Raw genomic sequence first — 20,808 nt, 5'->3', positions numbered from 1 at the left:
CACGTGGGAGAGAATCATCCCCCGAAGAATAATTCTCTCTCGTAACCTATGCCAGACAGTTCACAGTGATTGACAGAATATAAATGTAGATGGAGCTAGGCCTACGCGTACTTTTTAGGAATTCGCGCTACTCACGTGCTACTGCATTGAGCGCATAAACTCTTTGTAGTACTTACTGATCGATTGGAACATCGATAACGGTTCGTATCAATTGGTGCCTGAAGTTCATAGATGTAATTGTACAGTGTGTGATTGTCTGTGACTGTGTGAAACATAAACAAACTAGTATTGGTGTCTGTTGTCGCGTTTGTGTGTTAAAGTTTCCTTTCCTCATGCCTGTGGAAACGGTAACTAAGAAGAAAATGTGAGTTGCGGTTGTGCATTCCCTCCTCTCCATGCTTACTGAATGATTTCGATATTAAACGGCTACTTAAATTTTCATTTTTTTCATCAGGGCCAGAAACCGACGCGCAGGTAATAACGCGAAGAGTGATTCAGACTCCGGGGCATCAGACAAAGAAAACAAGAAAGAAAGAGGCCGTGATAAGAAGAAGAAAGCTCCATCTTCTTCCAGTGGAAGTGGCAGTAGTAGCCGCAGGTACATGAAAACGGGTCACAGCTTTGTAATAAATAATTTTTTTATTGTGGTACTGCGCCGTATTATTGTTTATATTCTGTTTGTTTTACTTAGATATCCCAGTCGCGTCACGTAATAATGTCAGACTCACAGTGTTGCAGTATCTCATTTATATTCACCGAAAGTCAGAACGCGGCTGTTGTCGCCTATAAATTTCGAGTATAATTTCGTTTCCAGTTGGATATTTAATGGTGTAATACAGTCAAGTTAATTAATCATACTCTTTTTGCATGATAAATACATATATTTGTCAATATTTCTCATTGTTGGATGTAAGTTTTCGTACATAGATCTAGTGAATTGTGTTTTATTCATCTCATGACATACATTTGCAATCCATTTCGTTTGCGTACAAGAGACATGTCAAAAATTTATAAAACAATTACAGTGATTTTTACATTGATAAACAATAGCACTATAATAAATAACGACACTATAAGGGTAACACATTGTACCCAGCTCAAATTTCCAGTTTGTCTCGCATGAATTCATCCACTGTGTAATAACACTTCAGTGTCAGTACCTCATATAGCTTTCTTTTAAGTGAACTGAAATTCATCTGCATCAACTTGTTCCCTTTTAATTTATTACAAATTTTCATTCCCTTGTATTGAGGTACCTGGGCATACAGTCTGAGGCGGTGGGTGGGGAGCATAAAATTTTCTTTGTTTCTGGTTTCATGTGAATGGTCAAAATGGTTTCCCTCAAATAATTCATGTCTGATGTATAAATGTGTAATAAACTCATATATGTATAAGGATGGCAGAGTTAAAATGGTTGACATGGTTCTTTGTGATTTGCAGTGCACATATTTCGTATAATTTTCTTTTGTGTTTTTAGTATCCGCACTATGTTTGTCGAGTTACCCCAATAAACAATACTGTACCTTGTATATGCTACTTTTCTGTAATGTATGCATTAACAGTTTTAGGATTTTGCACACAACACAAAAACATTTTAGCTATTTTCAGCAATGTGTAAAGCAGTGATGAAAACTGACGGGGGAAAACTTTAGCAATTTATCTTTGCCGTCATTAAAGCTGTTTTCTGAGAGGAAAACAGTTTGTTAAAAACCTATTTTCATGTTACAGTAGTCATACTATAAACTTCTCCAACATGACTGACTGCTATTATTGGCACTTTGCCAAAGTCCATATGAGAAAATGCACTAGCTTTGCTGTTTCTTTGAAATATATATTGAAATGGCTACAGTAAGGTGTGTAGCAAATTCAGCACATACAAAATCAGTATTTTAATAACTGTTACTGTGTGCAGTTATAATAATAATATCTTTTATCATTTGGTCATTACACTAATGAATATTAAACAGACAACAATTTAGTTAAATTGGTACATACAAAACGCCAACAGCCTTGCTGCAGTGGTCACACCATTTCCTATCAGATCACCAAAGTTAAGTGCTATCGAACTGTGACACTAGGATTTGTGACCATCCAGCCTGCAGAGCACTGTTGGCAAGCGGAGGGCACTCAGTCCTTGTGAGGAAAACTGAGGAGCTACTTGATTGAGAAGTAGCGGTTCCAGTATTGTAAACTGGCGTACGGCTGGGAGAGCTGTGTGCTGATCAAATGCCCCTCCATATCCGCATCCAATGACACCTGTGGGTGGAGGATGACACGGCAGCCAGTCAGGCCTTCATGGCCTGTTTGGGCGGAGTTTAATTTAGTTTTTTTTTTAATACATACGAAAAACAATGGGTTAACTACTGAAGTTATATTAAAGTAATGTATTTTTTCATCTTATACAATGTGTTGACAACTGATCTGGCATATAGTGTTTGTTTAAATTGAAGTTCTGGAAGATCTTGTGCAACTACTGGGAGCTTATTATACATACATTTATGCTCAAGGGGTTCATAGGTCTTTGTAGTCTACGGCATTGAGTATAAATATGTCTATTGTTTATCATAGTCATGGAAATTTTTTCAGGATTTTGATTCTCACTCTCTCTATATGTGTCCCAGAAGGAACATTCAATATTTAGAGATATGTCAGAATGATCATTCAAAGCCAGAAAGCATTGAAGATGTGGGCTGTAAAAGCGTACCTTGGGAGCTATGAGCACTTCTTCATCTTTGTTTCTGCGAAACAAATCTTCTCTACAGCCAGCTCTTTTGTTTTCCATATCTTTTTCTTCTTCTTTTCCATACTGTCCCCTCCCAGTATATGAAGAACAAAGAGCCTGCAGTAGAAGAGATTTGTTTCACAGTGTCAAAGATGGAGATGTGCTCATAGATCGCAAGGAATGCATTTAAGAGCATATTTTTGCAAGCTTTTTTTTGCTTTTTTAGAGCCCATGTTTGCTAGTTTTTTGCCTCAAATTATTGGTCCTGTCCTAGCTATGAATATTGACCATTCCTCCTCAGGCACACTGTATAAATCAAAATGTAGTAGTATTTGTTCAAAGAACTGAATGCCATACTTTGGAAAGATCCGGTTAGCATAAACAGGGAATCAGTGATCTTAAGGCCATTAATAGCATCACTGAATATGGCTGTAAATAGGAATACAAAGAAAGGCAGGAAGATCTTTCTCCTTAGCAACAGGAAATAGATTTCAGATCAACTGACTGGTAAAAAAGAAAGCTTCATCTCGAGCACTAACAATGTTGAGGATCAGTTAACAAAGTTCAATAGCATTGTACAATACTGTTTGGACAGGTATGTGCAGAGAAAAGTTGTGAGGGATGGAAAAGTTCTGCCATGGTTCGACAGCCTGTTGGGAAGCAGCCCTGAAAGTAAAGAGAGAATCCCTGGAAATTTAAACGTAGCCAAAGCCTCACAGACAAGCAAAAATTTCACAAAGCCAAAATTAGTGTAAGGAGAATCATGCATTAAGTGTTCAACCTATTTAACAGTAAAATTTTGTCTACTTACTTGAAAGAAAATGCCAAGAAGTTTGGGGCTTGTGTCAAATCAGTCAACAGATTGAAACCACCTGCTTAGACTCTCTGTAGCCATAATGGCACTGAAGCGGAGGACAGCGTAGAAAAGGTTATGACAATAAACACCTGTTTCACAGAGGAAGATCACACTGTAGTGCTGCCTCTAAAGCATCACACAAATGGCAAAATGGCTGATATAAAAAAAAGTGATGTGGGAAAGAAGATAAACTGAAATTGTTTAACACAGGGAAGACTACTGGACCTAATGGGATACCAGTATGTTTTTTTACATAGAGAATGCGAAAGAACTTGCTCCTATTCTAGCAGCAGTGTACTGTACATCTTTGGTGGAGCAAGTTTTACTGATGACTGAAAAAAAAGCACAGGTCATTCCTGTTTTCAAAAAGGGTTGATGAAAAGACACACATAACTATAGACCTGTATCTCTGATGTTGCTCAGTTACATAATTTGGGAACATGTTTTATGCTTGCATATTGTGACATTTTGACATTTCTGGAGACTCAGAATCTCCTCAGTAGGAATCAACGTGGTTTCCAAAAAAAGATGATTATGTGACTCAGCTTGCTTTGTTCATCCACAAGACCCAGAAGGTGGCAGATATTAGCACCCATATAGATGCCATGTTCCTTGACTTGCATAAGACATTCAGTACAGTTCCGCACTGCTGCTTACTGAACAAAATATGAGCTTACGAAATATCAGGCCAACTGTGTGACTGGTTTGAAAAATTTATAACGAACAGAACACAGCATATCATTCTCAGTGTAGAGAAGTCTTCTGATGTAAAGTGACTTGGAGCGTAAGACAGGGGAGTGTTGTAGGTCCATTACATTTCACAATATTTATAAATAATATAGTAGACAGCATCAGGAGGTCCATAAGGCTTTTTGCAGATGGTGGTGTTGTATACAGAGAAATCATGTTGTTAGAAAATTGTAGGGAAATGCAGGAAGAACTGCAGAGGATTGATGCTTGATGCAGGAGTGACAATTGACCCTCAGCAGGAACAAATGGAATGTATTGCACATAAATAGGCAGCAAGATGCATTATTGTATGATTAGACTATGAAATATCTAGGACTGTAAGTACAGAGTGATTTAAATTGAAACGACCTCATAAAACACGAAAGGCAGATGCCAGGCTGAGATTCATTGACAGAATCTTCAGCAGATTTAGTTCGTCAGCAAAGGAGATAGCTTACAAAACCCTCATTTCACCAATACTTGAAAACTGCTCATCAATGTGGAAACCTGATCAGATAGGATTGATAGTTGAAATAGAGAAGATCCAAAGAAGAGCAGCACGTTTCATTATAGATTTATTTAGTAAGCACAAAAGTATCACTGAAATGGTTAACCAACTCCAGTGGCAGACACTGCAAGAGAGGCATTCTGTGTCTGGTGTGGTTTACTTTTAACATTCCAAGAGCATACATTCCTAGAAGAGTCAACAAATATAATACTCCCCCTACATAGATCTAATGAAAAGACTATGAAGATAAAATTGGAGAGATTCGAGTCCACATAGAGGCTTACTCGCAGTCATTCTTTCCGTGATATATTCTCGGCTGGGTGGGAAAGGGGGGAGGTAACAGTGATACACAAAGTACCTCTACCACAGACTGCAAGGTTGGTTGCGGAATATAAATGTAGATGTCCTCCTCCTACAATAGAATGATGCTGTAAACATCATTAGAGTTTCCCTACAAGATAATACGATATGATGTAACACCTATACAAAAACATGTAAAATAAGGTATTGTAATATAGACTCAATTTACACAATTCATTAGCGACCATAACAAATAAATTACTGTAAACAAGTTACCGCTAATGTATTTTGTATCCACAATAACTTGTCATTTAAATATACACTTCAGTAACTCGAAAGAACTAAGGTCATTGGAGGGAAAGTTGGGTTATCAAACTAAAAACGACGAGTTATGTGCTGAATTTTACTTTTATTAAGCAAAAATCCATTTTTAGATAATTGAGATCATTACTGCTGTGGAGGCAGACAAAAGAAGGCCTCAGCACAAATCTTTGCAGAACATCTACACTGATTTCTTCTTCTTCCTTTTCATCTTCCTTGCTCTACAGCCCTTGATGAGCCTTGGTCTGTTCTTGGACATCATCCCATTTGCCCCTGTTTACTGTCTCCATCTCTGACATCAATAATTTTTAGATCTTGTACGTCATCCAAGTATTGAAGTTTTGGTCTTCCCCTGCTTCATCACCCCACTGGGTTTTGTAGCAGTGCTGTTTTTCTTGTGTCCTCATATTCCATATGACAGAAATGGCTGGTCCATTTTGGGCGGTTTATTTTGATAACTTTGATAGATTTTGTGAAACACTTTCTGTTCACAACATCCCATTAACTCCTTACACTTTTGTGTCAATGTCCAGGTTTCTGAGCTATATTTAATATTGAACTTATTAAAGTTTTACACATTTGACACATTGATCTTCGGAACAGATTTCTGGCCGTAAGTGATGTGGACAGCCCATTGTAGCATTTATTAGCTAGCTGGGGACATTTTTTTTATTTCCAAACTGATATTACCAGTGCTCCCAGGTAGGAAAAATGTCTAGTAGATTCTGTATCCAAAGTTCTCAGGTGTCCAGCCAGATACGATCGTCGAAGTTCCACGATATTTCAGGGAATAACCATTCTGCCATCATCAGGTGGTGTTCTAGTAGATTCTGTTTGTACATGGTCAGTTTCTGGCATCATATTTAGTTCTGGTCTATTATTTGAATATATTTGGTTTTTTTAATGTTCGCTTCCAGTCACATTTCTATTACTGCTGCCACAAGTGCCAAAGTGTTTGGCAACTAGTTCTATTCTTAAAGTAATATCCACTTCATCTGCATAAACTAGATCTTGCACCATTCTGTTGTATATTGTGCCTGTTGTATTGATTTGGGCAGACGTTGATACTTTCTCTAGTGCTGTATTGAAAACCATTCTGAGGTATTATAGTTATGTTGTCTTTCTCCTTTAACTTTATGTACATTAGAAATTCTCCATTTTATTTTCACCATGACTAGGTAATGATCGGAGTCCCTGTTAGCACCTCTGAAATCATGGCAGTGTAATACATTAGAGTCACACCTGGTATCTATTAATGTCTGATCACTTTGGCTCCTCATAATGTCTGGCAATACCCATGTCCCTTTATGTATATTTTTATACTGAAACTAAGTGCTAAAGACTGCCATATTAAGTGATGTAAAATTTGTCAAGCGGAGTGCTTTATTATTACTCTGTTTGTGGAGGCTGTATTTACCATTGGTTGGGGATAAGGCATGCTCCTGTCCTACCTTAGCGTCATCAGTATCTCGTATCACCATCTTTGTATCATATTTTGGATATTGTCAATAAGCTTGAACCAATTTCTCATAGAAAGTATCCTTCTCTTCTGCTGTCTTCTCCTCAATAGTGATGTGCATTTCAGAGACTGTATTTACAGAATTTCCCCTATATTTGTATATTACACATCTTTGGACTTGTTGCTTTAAATCCTGTCACTAGTTGTCCAGTATTTTTATTGTCTATAAATCCCACATCAGAAATGTATTCACTATTGTGGCTGCTATAGTACCTATTACCCTGTTGTTTGTGGAAGGTACACTGTCCAGCCAATTGTATCTCTTGCAAGGCCATGATATCCACCTTGTAGGTTTTTGCTATTCCAATCAGATTTTCAAGGACTCCAATCCTATGTGATGTCTGTACATTTTATGATCCAATTCTCATAATCATTGTTGCTTTGCTGTAGGATCCATCCGCCTATGTTTCCTGGAGCTTTCAAATAAGGCATATTTTTGGGTACGGGTTATCAACCCTTAGCCCAACCTGCTGTTCTGCGGAGAACCTTTTCTTGCATTCTCATCTTCCCTGATCCTGTTTCTGTACTAGGATTGCATACCCTATCTTCCAAGTACTTCCTCAGGTTCCCAGGGTTCACCAACTCGAAATGACAGACGGAATTGAGTAGGACAGTCTAAGTTACATTGACTTGATTAAAGTCATATTTTACAGATCACTACCCCATGTCTAATCCAATGATTTGTTTTCTGTTAGATAATTTGGTATTCAGGATGAAACCAAGTGCAACCTCTGAGTAAGTAAACATAATTATGTTTGTTGATGGCCTAAAATGATTTTGTGAAGCCTGACATTCTCAGGAACAGAGACAACAGTCTTAACGTAATTTATTAAAATTTTATAAAGAAATTATACATAATACTTTTAATGCCTAGATCGCACTTTACATTAGATAGATAAAACATGATGATTAGTTTTGGTTGTGTACAACAATTGCTGGTGAATATGCACTGAACAGTATTAATAGCAACAAAAAAAGGGGGGGGGGGGGGCTGGGACAATATTGATGTTAAAAGCATCACAATATGCGAACTAGGGCATAACCCATAATCTTGTGACTCAGGTATAAAGTGGGTTGGGGCAGTTGCAAAAGTAAAATTGCATCACTCTTCCATTACATGCATTGTAACATTTTGTGCAGTGAAAATAATCAATTATTGATTATATAATGTAAATGGACAGATTAAAAAATATACTAACCAAGTGGTGGCAGGGGAATGCATACACTAAAGGATTTAACTTTTACAAGTTTTCAGAGCCAATGGATCCTTCTTCTAGTGGAAGATTTGAAGGGGATTGAAGAGGGATGAAGGAAAAGTACTGGAGAGGTTTAGGGAAAGGGGTACAGTTTAGAAAAGTCACACAGAACCCTTGATTAGGGCAGATTTACCGGATGGGATGAGAAGGAAAGGCTGATTGTAGGGGACTACTCTGAACAAGATTTGAAAACCTGAAGTGGAAGACAGGTTAATATGCAGAACAGAGATTATGACTAAAACATCGTGTTCTAGAGTGAAAAGCTAAGTGCATTATATGTAACAGGGGTGGGAGGGGGGGATGGCAAAAAATTAGCAAGTCAGAAAATGAAAGATGTTGAAAACTAAAACGGAGTGAAGAAAGGAGTAGTTACTGTGAATAAATGCTGAGACAGAAGGAATTAACACAAATTAAGACCAGGTGGGTGGCAAAAACCAAGGACATTTGTAGTGCTAGTTCCCACCTGTGGGTGACTTTTCTAAGTTTTACCCCTTTTCCTAAACCTCTCCAGTCCTGTTCCTTCACTCCTCTTCCTTCCCCTTCAACTCTCCTGCCAGAAGAAGGACCCACTGGATCTGAAAGCTTGTAAAAGTTAAATCCTTTTGTGTGTGTTTGTGTGTTTGTTCCCCTGCCACCACTTGGTCAGTAGATTTTTTTAATCTGTCCATTGACATTATGTTATACAGTGAGTAAGCTATATTCTTATGCAGTGGCAACCTAAATTAAAAAATGTTCCACAACCTTATTGATGAGAGAGCATTTCAATGTCACATAAACATAGCCATTGTTACATTATACTCCATATACTTGTTATTGTCAGAAATAAAATGAACCTGGCCCAGCGAGACTAGGAAGATGTACCTGTTCTCTCTTACTCAGCCTCTTACACTCTTGACAATCAGGCTGAGGATCAGCTTTTAATTCTTGTTGCCTTATAGATCCATATAATAGGTGACTGATGCAATTTTACTTGTCCAACTATCTCCCCCCCCCCCCTCCTTATTATGCAAAATATCTTGGTTTTTTTACCTGCACATTGCAAGATTCTGGGTTATGACCTGGTTGAGCCTTGACAATGGTTTTTTTTTTTTTTTTTTTACATCGGTGTTGGCTTAGTCTGCTTTGTTGCATGATGATGACTATTGATACTGTTAAAGTCATATTCATGTGCATTTATGATTTGAACTGTCTGAAGTTAGTTGTTTTACACAACCGAAATTAGTCATCATGTTTTAATTATGTAATGTAAATTGCAGTCTGTGTGTGTGTAATGGTTTTAATACCATTTGTTAGCTTGAGTACAGCTTCATGTTTGTTGTTGGATTTCTTAATATTCCCTAAATTGTGTCCTTTTCTTCCTGGGTCTATTTTTTTTTAAATATATAAGCACTCCTGCATGAAACATAAGCTACTTTGGCAGGAACTGTCATGAATATATAGTCTTTATTATGCAAAATATCTTGCTTTTACACATTATTCAGATGTGTAGAATACCAAATGTTAACACCTTCTGACATCTTATTTTTGAAACTGTTACACTCCTTGCATATATACTCTGCAAACCAATGTAAAATGCATGGCAGAGTGTACCTAACATTGTATCGCTTGTTAGGGTCTCTTCCCATTTCACTTGCATACCAAGCACAGGAAGAAACATTGCTTGAATGCCTCAGTGCGCTCTGTAACTAATGTTACCTTACTTTACATTTCTTTATTGGAATGCTTTCATTAAATACTGTCAGAAATATTTTTTAAAAAGAGCATTTCAAATATTACTGTCGCTGACAATTTGTCAGTTGAAATACAATGTGTGCCAATATTACATAGTCTCTATCACCAAAGGAACTTCAGATTTTGCCAATTTCATTATAACCAACAGTCCTAGTGATCATAATATTTGGGTCCTACAACTTTGCATGTATTTGTGACATTGTAATATACGTATAGTCAAATGTGACATTTTGGCTCAGTGGTTAATTATTGGATTAATAATAGAAAGATATGTGGCTCAATCCCGCATCAGTCTTAGAATTTTTACCACACTTATCATCATCATTGGGAATGCTTTCTGTACACGTAAAATGCCAAACTGCACTGCATGTGGATTCCTAGTGGACTATGGGCTTCCTACAGCTAGCTGGGTTGGGCACAGCACATATTAAAGAAGGTAGTAGCACCCATCTCCAGCAAGATCATTCACAGTAAAGCATAGCAGTATTCAAACCAACCCCCAGTCAAATGACAGGCGTGATTTTTGTGTGTTTGTGTGAAACAGTGATGCAGTGTGACAATAAACTTGTCTTACTATGAACAGTCTTCCTCACAGTAGTAGCAGTTATATGGAACTCCATGTATTTCGCGAATTTTCGGGAGGCTATTCCTATATGAAAATAAACAACTTCTTTTATTTTATTTTATTTCCTATATCGAGAAAAATTTACTGTCTTGAGAAATTACAATGTAAGGCCCTTGAAATGGTTTTGGCATTATGTTGACTCGTTGACTTTTGAGAATAATCATTGGCTTACTTGTGCATAATAAATATCTTAGGGTTTCAAGTGGTCTAATTTTAGAGATAGACTCTACTCGACAGTATCAGATTTTGTTAAAATTAGCTGTGGAGGTTTGATAAAGTACCAAGGGAAGATTTACAAATTTCTAGCTCGCAAATTTTAATTCTTTGTGAGCGAAGAGTGTGCAAATGTCGGAGTGACATATTGGAAGTGCTGTAATTCTGTGGATAATTGTGGTAAAGCTGCAAAACTTGGCAAGATAATTGATGTCATGTGGCTATCTATTTTTGCTCAAAATTGTCAGTAAATTTTATCATGATAAAATTTCTCTGAAGTTGGTGTAGGTTGATATCTTTATGTAGTTGATGTACAAACTACTTCCTTTGTAATCTTATTTGCGTAGTAGCACAAGCTACTAAAACTTGTAAATTAACAAAATATTAAGTTTTCACAAATGTAATTTTCCTTGAAGGTCTACAATTATCCAGTCAAGTATTTGTAGTAGATCAGTAGTTTGGAGAGTAAAGGTTACACATCTTCTTGCATTGTTCATAGTTTATGTAAAACTGGCATTATCCTCATCACTAAGGGGCCACATCCAATAGCAATGCAAGTCCCACCATGGTTGTGGGACTTTCTCGTGCTTCCCAAACCCGCAGTTGCTAGTGGGTTGCTTGATAAAGGTTCCCAAGGCTTGTGTGGGTGTTTTAAACTGATTCCAAAGCCTTCATGGAGTTTCATGTAGTTTCACAAGCTGCATGTGTATATATTTATCGTCCCCAAACTGAGATACTTTCGTTCATGACAAAAGAGCATTAGTGTTGCACTAATTTAAACTTTTCAACAACATTATGAACAACTGGTTCAGAAAGAGTCTATTTTTCACCCACTGATGTTGTAGATAGCACTGATTGATTTGTGATAATAACCAGGGATGCAGCATGTATCTTTTTGAACTGGGCAGTGAAACAATCTTGAAGGACTACAGGCATCTATGAAATTTACTGCTGCATCAGTCTTCTCAAATGAAATTTCACTAACATTGACAACCCATCAGCTGTTGTCATAGATGCATTCAACAAGCTGCTCTGGTTAGACTGTTGAAGCAATAGATTCTGACCCATCATCAGTTCTCGTATTTTGGCAACAAATGACAAGATGTCCCCTGAAAGTCTTTTCACTTGAGTTGTTTTAAAATTAACTAGTGACTTTTTCTTGTTCCAGCAACTCTAGAAGTCACAGAAAACCTTTCTTCCCAAGAAACTATACTTAATTAAATTTGGGCCTTCTAAACAAAATTTAATTCAATTTTATTCAAGCTTCACTCACAGAATTTGTATGAATCAAAAGTTTTCCTTTGAGCACTGCAGGCTACCTCATACAGTCAAATGTTTCACAGTTTCTCCAATTTCAGCATATTCTGATTTTCCATTACTTGTTCCAAAACAACTTCCACTCAGCATTTGTACCAAAATCTTTGTGGTGGTAGCACAGATTGATGGAAACTTTGTTCTGTCCAGCAGACCCATAGTGGAAGTTTATGATTTTTCTTCAGATTTCACGTGAGTTCCAAAAGAAGTCCGTTGAAATTCGATTACTCGATAAATAGTACAATTCTCAAGGCTGTCAATTCAACTAAGTACCTGGGTGTTAAAAATTACAAACAACTTCAGTTGGAAAGACCACATAGATAATATTGTGGGGAAGGCGAGCCAAAGGTTACGTTTCATTGGCAGGACACTTAGAAGATGCAACAAGTCCACTAAAGAGACAGCGTACACTACACTCGTTCGTCCTCTGTTAGAATATTGCTGCGCTGTGTGGGATCCTCAGCAGGTGGGATTGACGGAAGACATCGAAAGGGTGCAAAAAAGGGCAGCTCATTTTGTATTATCACGTAATAGGGGAGAGAGTGTGGCAGACATGATACTCAAGTTGAGATGGAAGTCATTAAAGCAAAGACGCTTTTCGTTGCGGCGAGATCTATTTACGAAATTTCAGTCACCAACTTTCTCTTCCGAATGCGAAAATATTTTGTTGAGCCCAACCTACATAGGTAGGAATGATCATCAAAATAAAATAAGAGAAATCAGAGCTCGAACAGAAAGGTTTAGGTGTTCGTTTTTCCCGCACGCTGTTCGGGAGTGGAATGGTAGAGAGATAGTATGATTGTGGTTCGATGAACCCTCTGCCAAGCACTTAAATGTGAATTGCAGAGTAATCATGTAGATGTAGAGTGCAATTCGGTCGACACACTAAGGTTTTGCATCATAGTGTTGAGACGTTTAGTTTGACATTCTGAACTCAGAATGGTGAGGTCAGATTTTTGAGGCCATCTCTGTTACAAAATCATCTACCGGCACTTGCTTGGTTCCAAGTGATCCACAATCTGTTTGAATCCACTATTTGTACTCTGTAGCTTTTTGAGGCCCTATGTCCTAGTATACATCAGTAGTGTGAATCAAGTTAATTTCTTTCAGAGTTATTCTCATGATAATGGAGCATCCAAGCTTTGATTCAGTACTGCAAACTGTTGAAACCAGCCAAAAAAAAAAAAAAAAAACCATTCAAGTCTCTAGTCCATAAGAAGGAACTTTACCTCCTCTTTCCCTTGTGCACATTTCACTTTTTATTTCACTTTTTGACTTTCTGGTTGTTTTAACCATTCTCTCACAAACACAATTGTGCTGCAATCTCTTTTAATGGACCAACTCAGTGGTTCGAGTGTGAGAATCTGAATTTTTTCTCAGCATGAGTAGAACTGTGCTTTCTTCCGTTCAAGCCTGACAAGAGCTAAGTATAATCAGAATGATTCATGCACTTTGTATTTACTGATTCTCAAAATTTTAAAAGAGGAACCAAAAGAAGAACTCAAATTGCTATTAAACTTATCTCATGCCTCCATCTGGAAATCAGTTGAAGCCTAAGCTGTAACAGCAGCCAAATTGTTAAGGAGTTCCATGTGACAGTTTAGACACAGCTTTTTGTCAATTGAATCATTCTCGCTGAATTTTTTCAGCTGATTTGACAGTTTCATTAACCCATTACATATATTTTTCCCTGGAAAAGAATTGCAGCATGATAATTGCAGTGATTCAGATGTTTTCAGCCAGATGGCTTTATCATGAAGACAAATTGTACATTCATCTCTGAGCCTCCAGCCAGAACTTCTCAAAAACAGTTCCTTTTGTTCAAGAGAAAAATCTCCCAGCATTGGCAGCATATTCTGGAATTACACAGCAGTAGATGAGAACTTGAAGTATCCAAATTACCTAAAGAACACTTTGGCAGATTTTCTTCTCTTGCTGAATCCGTCTGGTATTCAAATCAACAGTATTTTGCTACCTCAAACGTAAAATTTGATTAGATTTTTAAAGTTAATTACTTCTCATGTGTGTAATATCTTTCTAAAAATGTTCAGAACTTACAGAATAAGCCTAATGTTTCATATTCAGTTAGTATTTGTATGTGGGGCATCACACACTAACCAAAAATAAATATAGTCATGCACCTGAGGAAAAAATGAATGCTTCATATATTATTGCACTAGCTTGTAGTGTTTGACTGTTGCATCACCTTCCTCCTCAAAAACAAAGGAAGCCAGAAAATGTGGCTACAGACATACAAAAACATTTCTGTTACTTTCTTTGGTAAACTCTGCAGTTCATGTTCACCAATCTAAATTTACAAAACTTCTTATTTATGGAGAAAATGGTAGCAAAACAATAAAATTTATAATTTCAGTCTCAGATAGGGGAGGCGACTAAGTTTGGCAAAAGTTAATTTTTCATCTTATGTCAATATTTCTCTGGACTGAGCCAATAGTTATTAGCATGAGAAAGTTTACAGGATAATTGTAGACCACAAAAGAAAAAAACATTCTTGAAAATTTGAAATTTTTAGAGAAAAAGATACTCTTTCAGATAGCTGTTGAAGATGGTATGTACCAGAAGTCCCTAATGAGATACAAGGGTTCAAAAGACACTTACTTTGGTAGCAAATTTATTTTCGGACAAATTCGCCCCTGTTAATGTTAAGAAACTATGGATCCAAAAGCGCTAAAACTTACAGGTCTCACATCAACACTGAGCAGAAAGACGGAGGAAAAACTAAAGTACTCGGGCCTCTCTGACGAACTTGTGAAGAACTTGAGGCCAAGACCACCTAGGTCACTCAGGTTGTATGGTTTGCCCAAGAAAGATTGTGTTCCATTTAGAGTGATTGTGAGTGCAGTTGGCTCCCCTAATGCAGTGTGCCAAAGTATTTACCAATATTATTGGCACATATGATCAGCCACTGAAGAAGAATTCATACTACATATTCTCAAGTGATTGTGGATGTCATCAAGCAGATGAGGATAGACCCAGATGAAATCATGGTCTCCCTGTTTACGAAAGTATCAGTGGAAGGCCACATAGCAGTGAAGCGCTGCAGCAGTTCATTAACTGTGTGAACAGTATGCACTCAAACATAAAATTTATCACAGATATGGAAGAGAACAGAAAGTTGCCTTTCTTATATACACTCCTGGAAATTGAAATAAGAACACCGTGAATTCATTGTCCCAGGAAGGGGAAACTTTATTGACACATTCCTGGGGTCAGATACATCACATGCTCACACTGACAGAACCACAGGCACATAGACACAGGCAACAGAGCATGCACAATGTCGGCACTAGTACAGTGTATATCCACCTTTCGCAGCAATGCAGGCTGCTATTCTCCCATGGAGACGATCGTAGAGATGCTGGATGTAGTCCTGTGGAACGGCTTGCCATGCCATTTCCACCTGGCGCCTCAGTTGGACCAGCGTTCGTGCTGGACGTGCAGACCGCGTGAGACGACGCTTCATCCAGTCCTAAACATGCTCAATGGGGGACAGATCCGGAGATCTTGCTGGCCAGGGTAGTTGACTTACAGCTTCTAGAGCACGTTGGGTGGCACGGGATACATGCGGACGTGCATTGTCCTGTTGGAACAGCAAGTTCCCTTGCTGGTCTAGGAATGGTAGAACGATGGGTTCGATGACGGTTTGGATGTACCGTGCACTATTCAGTGTCCCCTCGACGATCACCAGTGGTGTACGGCCAGTGTAGGAGATCGCTCCCCACACCATGATTCCGGGTGTTGGCCCTGTGTGCCTCGGTCGTATGCAGTCCTGATTGTGGCGCTCACCTGCACGGCGCCAAACACGCATACGACCATCATTGGCACCAAGGCAGAAGCGACTCTCATTGCTGAAGACGACACGTCTCCATTCGTCCCTCCATTCACGCCTGTCGCGACACCACTGGAGGCGGGCTGCACGATGTTGGGGCGTGAGCGGAAGACGGCCTAACGGTGTGCGGGACCGTAGCCCAGCTTCATGGAGACGGTTGCGAATGGTCCTCGCCGATACCCCAGGAGCAACAGTGTCCCTAATTTGCTGGGAAGTGGCGGTGCGGTCCCCTACGGCACTGCGTAGGATCCTACGGTCTTGGCGTGCATCCGTGCGTCGCTGCGGTCCGGTCCCGGGTCGACGGGCACGTGCACCTTCCGCCGACCACTGGCGACAACATCGATGTACTGTGGAGACCTCACGCCCCACGTGTTGAGCAATTCGGCGGTACGTCCACCCGGCCTCCCGCATGCCCACTATACGCCCTCGCTCAAAGTCCGTCAACTGCACATACGGTTCACGTCCACACTGTCGCGGCATGCTACCAGTGTTAAAGACTGCGATGGAGCTCCGTATGCCACGGCAAGGCTGACACTGACGGCGGCGGTGCACAAATGCTGCGCAGCTAGCGCCATTCGACGGCCAACACCGCGGTTCCTGGTGTGTCCGCTGTGCCGTGCGTGTGATCATTGCTTGTACAGCCCTCTCGCAGTGTCCGGAGCAAGTATGGTGGGCCTGACACACCGGTGTCAATGTGTTCTTTTTTCCATTTCCAGGAGTGTATGTTGGTGAAACTGAAAATGTAGGGACAACTCTACCATTCTGTGTATAAATGATGAGTGCATACAGACTTGTATCTCAACTGATGCAACATTCACCATCCAGCTCAGAAGAGAGCTATGTAGAGCACCCTACTTCACAGAGCCAAAACTGTTTTGGACAAGGAGTGCCTCTTCTCTGAGATGAATCATCTGATGATGGTGTTCAGATGTAAAGGACATTCAGTTTGTGATATTAGGTCAAGGTTGTCAAGAAAACCAAGGTGCAGTTCCGTTTACCATAGTTGGGAAGATCAAGACATAGTGAAGCTTACATTCTGTGGCACAACAACTAGTAAGATAGGTAGGATCCTAAACAGAGAAGATATCAGAGTATTGTTTCACCCACACAGGAAAATTAAGGAAATATTGTGACCAGTTAAAGGTAATCTCTGCCTGAGAATGCCAAGGACTTGAAATATTCCTTGCAAGTATGGCAGTAATTATGTTGGTCAGTCTATATGGGCTGCTGCTGATTGCTGTGCTGGATATTTTTACCAAGTGAGGTGGCGCAGTGGTTATTACACTGGACTTGCATTCGAGAGGACAATGGTTCAAATCAACTTCCTTTAAAAATGCACAGCTGATTACCTTCTGCTTGAATGATTCTTAGCTCGTACTTCATCTCTAATGACTTTGATGTCAACGGGACATTAAGTTTAGTCTTCCTTTTTCCTGCCTTCAACTTTTTTGTGTCCTTAACTGTTGATTTTTGATGTATGTGTCTGTTTTGTTGGAGAAGTTCTTCCATATTATCTGGTACCTGGCCCCACCCATTAATCAACTGGGAGAAGAGGATTTTTTCAGTTAGGTGACATCATCTATAAACAGGCCAGCTATTAACATAATTCAGAATTAACTTCCATTGCTATTATGGGATTTATGGCATTATATACACATGACACAGTAATTTGACAGAGCACTGAAAGACCTAAGTCGAAACAACGCCCGGAAGTAGACAACATTCCATTAGAACTACTGACAGCCTTGGGAGAGCCAGGCGTAACAAAACTCTACCATCTAGTGAGCAAGAGACAGGCGAAATACCCTCAGACTTCAAGAAGAATATAATAATTCCAATCCCAAAGAAAGTAGGTGTTGATAGATGTGAAAATTACCGAACTATCAGTTTAATAATCCACAGCTGCAAAATACTAACAAGAATTCTTTACAGACGAATGGAAAAACTGGTAGAAACTGACCTCGGAGAAGATCAGTTTGGATTCCATAGAAATGTTGGAACATGTGAGACAATACTGACCCTACAACTAATCTTAGAAAATAAATTAAGGAAAGGCAAACCTACGTTTCTGGCATTTGTAGACATAGAGAAAGCTTTTGACAATGTTGACTGGAATACTCTCTTTCAAATTCTGAAGGTGGCAGGGGTAAAATACAGGGAGCAACCAGATGGCAGTTGTGAGAGTCGAGGGGCATGAAAGGGTAGCAGTGGTTGGGAAGGGAGAGAGACAGGGTAGTAGCCTCCCCCCAATGCTATTCAATCTGTATATTGAGCAAGCAGTAAAGGAAACAAAAGAAAAATTCGGAGTAGGAATTAAAATCCATGGAGAAGAAATAACAACTTTGAGGTTCGCTGATGACATTGTGATTCTGTCAGAGACAGCAAAGGACCTAGAAGAGCAGCTGAACGGAATGGACAGTGTCTTGAAAGGGGGAGATAAGATGAACATCAACAAAAGCAAAATGAGGATAATGGAATGCAGTCGAATTAAATCGAGCAATGCTGCAGGAATTAGATTAGGAAATGAGACGCTTAAAGTAGTAAATGAGTTTTGCTATTTGGGGAGCAAAATAACTGATGATGGTCGAAGTAGAGAGGATATAAAATGTAGACTGGCAATGGCAAGGAAAGCATTTCTGAAGAAGAGAAATTTGTTAACATCGAGTATAGATTTAAGTGTCAGGAAGTCATTTCTGAAAGTATTTGTATGGAGTGTAGCCATGTATGGAAGTGAAACGTGGACGATAAATAGTTTAGACAAGAAAAGAATAGAAGCTTTCAAAATGTGGTGCTACAGAAGAATGCTGAAGATTAGATGGGTAGATTACATAACTAATGAGGAGGTATTGAATAGAACTGGAGAGAAGAGAAATTTGTGGCACAACTTGACTAGAAGACGGGATTGGTTGGTAAGGGCATATTCTGAGGCATCAAGGAATCACAAATTTAGTAATGGAGGGCAGCGTGGAGGGTAAAAATCGTAGAGGGAGACCAAGAGATGAATACACTAAGCAGATTCAGAAGGATGTAGGTTGCAGTAGGTACTGGGAGATGAAGAAGCTTGCACAGGATAGAGTAGAATGGAGAGCTGCATCAAACCAGTCTCTGTACTGAAGACCACAACAACAACAACATTAATTATTGTAGTACCTCACTGTAAATAAAAGGACTGATGGCCAGTTATTTCAACATCAATAAATCTATTTATTCATTTTATTCATTTATCCTTGGACCATTCAGTACGAAAGTATCGGACTAGTCAGATACATTACAGAAAAATATATACATTTATATAAAACATTAACAAAGTAGGAGGCGATTGGGCAACGATGGGGCAGGAAGTCAGCCATGGCCTAATCAAAGGAACAAACCCAGCATTCTCGTTAGCAACTTGGGGAAACCATGGAAAACCCAGGTCAGGATGACTGGACAGGAAATAAACTCCTTTCCTCTAGAATGTGAGTCCAGTGCAATAAGACTGGCATAGCCATTGAGCGAATCACAAATAAATAGTCTACATTGCAATTGCAACATGCACAAGAACAGGGTGGCGATTCTTTTGGAATACTTGGAATTCTCAGGGAACTACATTTTACCTGGAAAAATAAGGGACTGTCAGGAGTTTCACAATATCTCAAAAAATTCTGTGTTTTTTTAAACATAGCATTGGAATTTAATTTTATTGAGTTATATAAATCATAAATTTTAAAATACTTATTATCTAAATATTATTCCATACGAATTATTGGTGTTTAGAAACAGTGGTCAAACTTCTCGTATGGCCAGTATATCTCAGCCGAGAGGAAACAAGTCATTATTATCCCCCCCTTTCCCTGAATAGCCACCCTGAAAAAGTAAATTGATAATATAACAAGAACAAGAAATTTTGATGGTAAAAACACTACTGAAAAAATGAAAACACATGACAGATTACGTAACACTGGTGAAAAGCACAGTGTACACAAGAAGAAAAGCACTAAAACATGAAACTTTGATGTGAAATACCTTTGAAAAATTAAAAACACATTCTACAACTCTTCTGAAAAATATAACACACAAACACGTGGAAACCAGCTGACACCACAGCCATCACAGCTAAACTAGCATCAGATCCTTTCTCAGAGGTACTGTTTTGCACAGTATCTGAAGCAAGGAAACAGAAAACCAACAGCAGAAACATTCTTTTGCAAACAAAACCACAGCACAGTATTTCAGGTAATAGAATCAAAAGAACTGAACAATAAAGCTAACTTTTCACTCACATTGTAGAAACACTTCTCTACACGAAATGGTTGTAGCTCTGCTCTAAAAGACACTTACTTCTCCAGCTTTTTTCTATGTAAGTTGGCATTGCTTTATAAAGAATGAACCAAAGTGGCTCACCTGTCTTTGAGTGTGAGTTGTTCTAACATTTTGTACTTGTGTCCATAAATTTGTGAGGGAAATTAGTTGGGATTATGAGTCAGCTTAGATTTAAAATTAAGAAGTGTATGATGCCTTAGTGTCCATTATCAACACAGTACTAAAATGTGTTCCTTTTTCCGCAGTTCCTCAGAAAGCAGTTCAAGATCATCAAGCGCATCAAGTTCATCTCGCAGTTCTAGCTCAGCATCCAGCTCACGTTCTAGTACATCTTCCAGCAGCAGTGGAAGTTCCAGCTCAAGCTCAGAGGCTCGTCCTAAAGTGAAAGCCAGGTTTGTGATTATGCAGTTTATCACATAGAGTTTGGAGGTATGGCTTCCAGAGTGCCAGTTGTTTTGATTCCTAATGGTGGTCTGAGGCACATTGAGTGGTTGTTAAAAAGGCCTTCTGAGTTCTCTCATGGCAACTGCCAATGCACTCGGAAGTAGAGTTTAATGTGAAT

At 38.9% G+C, this 20,808-nt stretch overlaps 1 protein-coding gene across 1 annotated transcript in view; it reads left to right on the top strand.

Moving 5' to 3' along the window:
- The first annotated feature begins 207 nt into the window (after positions 1–207).
- The window catches only part of LOC126176883 (RNA-binding protein with serine-rich domain 1-A-like), a 63,036-nt gene continuing 42,435 nt past the window's right edge, over positions 208–20,808 (top strand). Inside the window, exons 1-3 of the mRNA XM_049924083.1 lie at positions 208–364; positions 455–598; positions 20,492–20,638. Coding sequence (XP_049780040.1) covers positions 333–364; positions 455–598; positions 20,492–20,638 — 323 coding nt within the window. The 5' untranslated portion in view covers positions 208–332. The remainder of the gene's footprint in view (positions 365–454; positions 599–20,491; positions 20,639–20,808) is intronic.

This window comes from Schistocerca cancellata, chromosome 3 (assembly GCF_023864275.1).
Source record: "Schistocerca cancellata isolate TAMUIC-IGC-003103 chromosome 3, iqSchCanc2.1, whole genome shotgun sequence".
NCBI lineage: Eukaryota > Metazoa > Arthropoda > Insecta > Orthoptera > Acrididae > Schistocerca > Schistocerca cancellata.
This window is presented reverse-complemented; position numbering and strand designations above follow the sequence as displayed.